Source organism: Sceloporus undulatus, chromosome 3 (assembly GCF_019175285.1).
Source record: "Sceloporus undulatus isolate JIND9_A2432 ecotype Alabama chromosome 3, SceUnd_v1.1, whole genome shotgun sequence".
Lineage (NCBI taxonomy): Eukaryota > Metazoa > Chordata > Lepidosauria > Squamata > Phrynosomatidae > Sceloporus > Sceloporus undulatus.
Genome location: NC_056524.1, coordinates 58638961 through 58644960, shown reverse-complemented (window position 1 = coordinate 58644960; position 6000 = coordinate 58638961). Strand labels below are relative to the sequence as shown.

The 6000-nt window shown below is 35.7% G+C and overlaps 1 protein-coding gene across 1 annotated transcript in view; it reads left to right on the top strand.

The window, feature by feature from the left end:
• TMPRSS15 (transmembrane serine protease 15) overlaps positions 1–6000 on the top strand; it is a 93604-nt gene that overhangs the window by 53711 nt on the left and 33893 nt on the right. Inside the window, exon 15 of the mRNA XM_042458379.1 lies at positions 1944–2085. Coding sequence (XP_042314313.1) covers positions 1944–2085 — 142 coding nt within the window. The remainder of the gene's footprint in view (positions 1–1943; positions 2086–6000) is intronic.

Below are 6000 nucleotides of genomic sequence, written 5' to 3'. Positions count from 1 at the left end.
TTATCTTTCCTACTGTGTCCACATATGACACAGAAATGTTGCACTTGGCCATGTGGGTACAGTCAGGCACTCCATTTCTGTATCAGGCATGCTGGGATGGGAGCAGTAGGAGCAATGGTGCAAAAAGGCACAGATTGCATGCCAGTAGCATATTCCCAGGCTGGTGCAGGGATGGACATGTAAACACCCACCCATCCCAAGCCAGCCCAGGAATTGACCCAGGTAATCACCCAGGCCAGAACTGCATGAACTCAGTCCATGCTTTTCTGGCCCATCTACTGAGGGTTTTCTTTATAACAAATGATATTTCTGTATTTCTGCAGAAAATATAGTCACATGCAAATTTTGTGCAAATAATTTCCAAATCATAAATAGGTTTCAAGAGCTCCATCATTTTCAAAAGTTTGACATGGCACAAAGAAAAATACTAAAATTAATTGTTGCCTCATTAAAGAAGAAAGTGTGAAGAATTATATTTCTACTCTGAACCCATCTCCTTGTATTAAAAAAAGACTGTAGTGAGTTAGAAAACTATTGATACAATAATTACTCCTCCAATGATAAGAGATTATCATTTCCGCAAATTCCAACTGTTACATATTTTACACTGGCATCTTATGTCAGTTCAGTCACTAAGGAATAAATAAGTAGTCTGGTGCTGAGCAGGTGTGAAAAAAAAATCTTAAATAAAACCATCAATTTGTAATGTAAAGTAAGGGTTAATCTGCTTCACTTTTACTGAGCACATATTATAAAGCTTTCACATAACACACCCAAGACAGTAACTGCAATGTACAGGCTAAATCTGTTTTACTACATTTAGTAGTCTGAATAAACAGGTTGTACAGATTGTGTAAACCTAGCAATATCCACAATAGCAATATTACTTTTTGGAGGGATTTTAAATTGACTATTTATGATCAGCAAACCAGCAAAAATCAGGGTATCTGATCATGTGAATTGCCTTCATGTAAACAATATGCATGCAGAGGATGTTCCCGAAGTCTATTGAAGGTCTGTGCAGTCAGTACTGTTACACTGCCACATGTATCATGAGTTCTTCTAGATATGTTGCATGAGAAGAATTATGAATAAGTCTCAACAGGTTCCTTTTCAGTATAAATATGTTTTTGGGGAATAATTTTTTCCTCATCATTCGAAGCTCCATTTGTCATGGAAAAGCAAAATCACAATAGTGGATCAAAAGACAATGAGCGTATGCATTGTTGCTATTTCTTTGCCCCAGATATATCCTTTCAGAGCCAACACAGGTGGAACTAGGCAATGTCCAGAAAGTTCCAGCTTCAAACTGTTAGGAACAAAAGGAAAATCTGAAAAGCAGTTCATTTCTAAATGTGTCACTTATTACTATCTTCTTGTTTATGGGAACTCTAGTAGTAGTGTAGAGTAATAGAGGATACATAAACATCTATAATTGTTTTCACCATCATTCTAAGATTTAAAATATAAAAACTAGAAATTCATTGACCATGCTATGGGAACCTGTTGTACATACTATGGGAATGTGCATCTTACAATTATTTTGGTTTAAAAATGGCTCAGTTAATTAAGTAAAATATTGCGTAGCCTGCAGTATCACATTGAATCAGCAGGTGACATTGTGTCACTAGTGAACTGGGTAGCAGACACTAACATCCTCAGAATAAGAGCAGGAAGTTTGGGGATTTTCTTACAAATGCTTTCAAATGGTTTAGCATTTAGATTGAATGTTTAATCCACCAAATCTGGGTATTTTCACTAGTGTTCACTTAAGGTAAACATGTAGACTCAATGAATTGTCTATAGATTTCATATATAATGTCAAATGAAGCACAGGAGAAGACATTCCCATCATCACTAATTCCCTAGGAAGTGTGTCAGCATCTACCAATAAATCTAAAGATTGGGTTAGAATATTATTTTCTGTTATATTTTTCTTTAAGGTTGCTTTTGATGCTTTTAAAAGGCCAGGATGGGATGACATTGCCATTGATGATATAGGACTAACAAATGGAGGCTGCAAAGAAAGTGTTTATCCAGAACCCACATTGGTTCCTACAATCCCCACAACCCCCCTGCTACCCAGTAAGTTACTGTTTTCAGTGGTCATTAGACCATTTTACTGCTGGAATACTATTTGGAATAATGCTGGGGGCTCATGAGGCTCCCATGTCCCCACCATCTGTCTCAAGCAGGACATACAATGACAGAAAAACATAGAAAACTTATGTGAATAGGTGTTCTCTATTATGCTCTTCTATCATTGCCCAGTAGCGATTCTGTGGAAAACCCTATGATAGAGTTGCCATAGGGTTGCAATAAATTGGAAATGATGTGAAGGCACACAGCAATTCTGCTTGCTATACCAGTAACACCAGATAAAACCACATAAAGGCAGGGATGTTAGGGATGATGGGAGTTGTTGCACTTCACCTCAGGCTGTAACTCACCACCAAGTTAATGAAGCTGAGCTGACCAGTTTTGGCCAGTGGTTATTGCTTTCTTCCAAAGCAGCAGAGTTTCGGAGAATAAGCTGAAGACCCTGACAAACCTCTTCAGGCTTTCTCACTCTTCTTCCTCAGATGTCTCCAACACCATCAGGATTTGCTAGCTCTTGTTTGTTTACTCAAGACACCAAACAACTTAGTAGTCTTAAACAAAAGTACTACTTTATTCTACTATATACTATATGCTATATACAGTTACAATTCTTGCTTTCATAATATGTCCAACTATCCTACCATCCAACATCCTACAACAACCAACCAACAACATCACATTAACAAAACTGGTAATTATTATAGCTATTGTTAGCTGCCACCCAGTGGGTGTGTACATTCACATGATTGGTTGACTTTGTTCACCCCAGACTCAAGTCCAACCCAGGAATATGATCTGATTATCTTGTCCATGAAACAAGTCTCAGGTGTTGCCAATATACATTCCAAAATTTGTCCTTGGCTCCCAAGACTTCCAAATTAGATCATCTTTTACACCTGTGTGATTTCTCTATCTATACATGCTTAGTCATTCTGCTTCTCATATACATATTTTATTTCTATAACTGCATGTCCCATGTTGCATTTCTTGACAATTATGACCTGTAATTCACCCTGTGTCACCAAAGTATAATAGTGTAGTATAGTATAGTTGTGCAAAGTTCTGGTATTACATTATTTTATGTGTAACAGCACTTTCTCTGTGGCAGCACCTCAACTATTGAACTCCTTACTTGAGGCTGTTAAGCTGGCTCCATGTCTATTGAGCTTGTGGCTGGCAGGCAAAACTTTACTTTTCTTTGTGGCTTTCAATGATTGAGATGGCTGTTTTTTAACAGTTTTGAAACTGTATTTTAGGACTGTTTTCTTTTAAATGTTTTTATAAATCATTTTAATGTTTCAAAATGTGTTTCTTCTTTGTATTGTTTTGCAAACCCTTGTGGGCTGGGACATGATATAGAAATATCTGAATAAATAATAATAATAATAATAATAATAATAATAATAATAATAATAATAATAATAATGATAATAATAATAATTCTGAGTATCTCTGCCAAGGATTTTCTATTTCATGTATTTGAATAACAGCGCCAATCATACACCTATTCCTCCATGGCTGATGATGGAAAGGAATGGTTGAGTGGGTAAGGGATGCAGGATAAGTTGATCTGTATCACATGCACTTCAGAAAAGGATGACTCATCATAACATGGTGCTAATGCACTCTTACATGAATTTCTATGTATATGAAACTTGAAGATAAAATTGTGGCCCTTGTTAAAACACCAAAAATTAATGGCTGAAGTCCAGACTGCCTGCTAACGTCATACACTAATGCAAATCCACCCATGGCATCACTTTGCAGATCATCACTGATGTAAAATCCTAATGAGCTTCCATTAATTTTATTAAGTAACACTATGATGTTCACTGAAAATCTGACTGGGAGCATTGATAGGATATGACTTATGCAGTGAACTAAAGATATCTAAATTAAATTAATTCATTTCTCCAGGTTTCCTGCCATTGCTTTACTTGATGCTGACACAGAATTAATGATGCATATGAGTAATTTCTATCAATTTAGGAGAGAAATGCGTGTCTAATGACTGATAAAGGATAGTCATACATGAAACTCATAATGAGGTTCAGTGATAGAATCAGATTGTTTGGCATAATGAAAAAATAACTCTACAGCACACTTCTGTCTGGAAAAAAATATAGCTAAGATGTCTAATTTCTGCAGTTAAAGCATGCCAAAATTGTTTTTCTTGTATTGGCAACCTTATCATCAGAATTCAGTTCCCCAGCTTGTCATTTGCTAAGTAGGTACTGATATTAAATCAGTGCTGCCTCCTCAAAAGCAAACAAACAAGCAAGCAAACATAAAGAATCTGAATGAACTCGCCTACAATCACTGAAACACGGGCTACCTTTCACTGAAAACAATAGCAAAAATTCAGTGATATTCAGTGGAGTGGAGTGGCTCAGACAGAGAGGTCCTGTAAAATTTGGCCTCTTTTATAATAATATACACCAAACTCTGTCCTTATATTCTATTTTTTGTTTGTTTTGTTTTACTCAGTGTTGTATTGTTATTTGTTTAACATTTGCCTATACAAATTTACATGTTTAGGTATTAAATTGTGAAATAAATTATGTAGGATACATTCATCATAGTGAGAAAGGCTATGCCCAAGTGGCCAGTTTGCCTGGTCAGTCTGCTGATGAGATGCTAAATGTTGGTAAGCAATTTCAAGACTCATGTTCTCTGTTGTTTTGTTGTTCTTATTGTTATTGTTGTTGCTGTGTGTCTTCAAGTCATCTGTTTCCACAAAAATAGCATTATATGGAAAAACCTTTAGAATGTACTATCCTATAAATGACTTAAACAATTCCTTAAGGAATAATGAAAGGGTTTTTTTTTCCTACCTAGAATAGGTTTTTTAAAAAAGCATCTGTTATAATACTTTTTAAACACTCCAGCTTCAAACCAAAAATCTATTTGATTTGATATTATTAAAAGAAATGTATTTTATTAACAATTATGTCACTACTATTTAAATAATGCCAAACTGTAGAAAATAAATATAAACGAACCCAAACTGTCCAGGCACATTCCTGCTCTGTCTTTGCTATTGGAAAAACAGGGGGGGAAATGAGAGCAGGTAAAAAAATATTTAGTTCTAAATCCAGCCCTTAGTTCGAGCAAGCATAAAACACTGATTAAGTAAGAACTTGGTACGTCAACACTATATGTAATTTCCATTGATTCAGTGAGCCTACTGCATTGGTATTAATAATCAAATATAGGGTGCATCTACCTGTAAAAATAGTGCACTTTGACACTAATTAAAGCACTGTAGCTCCATCCTATGGAATTCTGGGGTGTGTAGTTTTGTAATTACACTCTGCCAAAGAGTGCTGGTACCCCACAAAACTGGGTTTCTGTAGAATGGAGCCATGGCAGTTAAAATGCGGTCAAACTGCATTATTTATACAGTGTAGATGCATCATTGTCTTTTAATAATTCAGTACATAGGCTAGATATGACTTTCTAAACAAATGAGATGCTTCACACATCTCATTGGAAAGATTAGTTTGTTATTCAACAATCTTTTGGGGGGGGGTGTCCCCTTTTTGTTTGATGTTTTGCCCACTACCTTGTGACTTTTCACACAATGGATTGAGGGCAAATACTGAAAGGTTAGGTTCTTTCTGTAAATGAATAAGCAGCTCTCAAACTTTCTGCATTATATGTATGATCTGCAGCTGTGTCTCATTTCCAGTGATGAGGATGCATATTGTAATAGAAGACCTTTTCTGAATAGACTAGGCAAATTATCATTAGATTTAATGGTATCATTATAATTATAATGGCAGAGCCTATAAGTGCTTCTTTCAAGCCATCTGTACCTAGACAGATACTAATATATCTTGTTAAACTATGAATAAAAGAAACCTTGCCTAGTGAGCTGCTCAGTATAAAATTATGCTT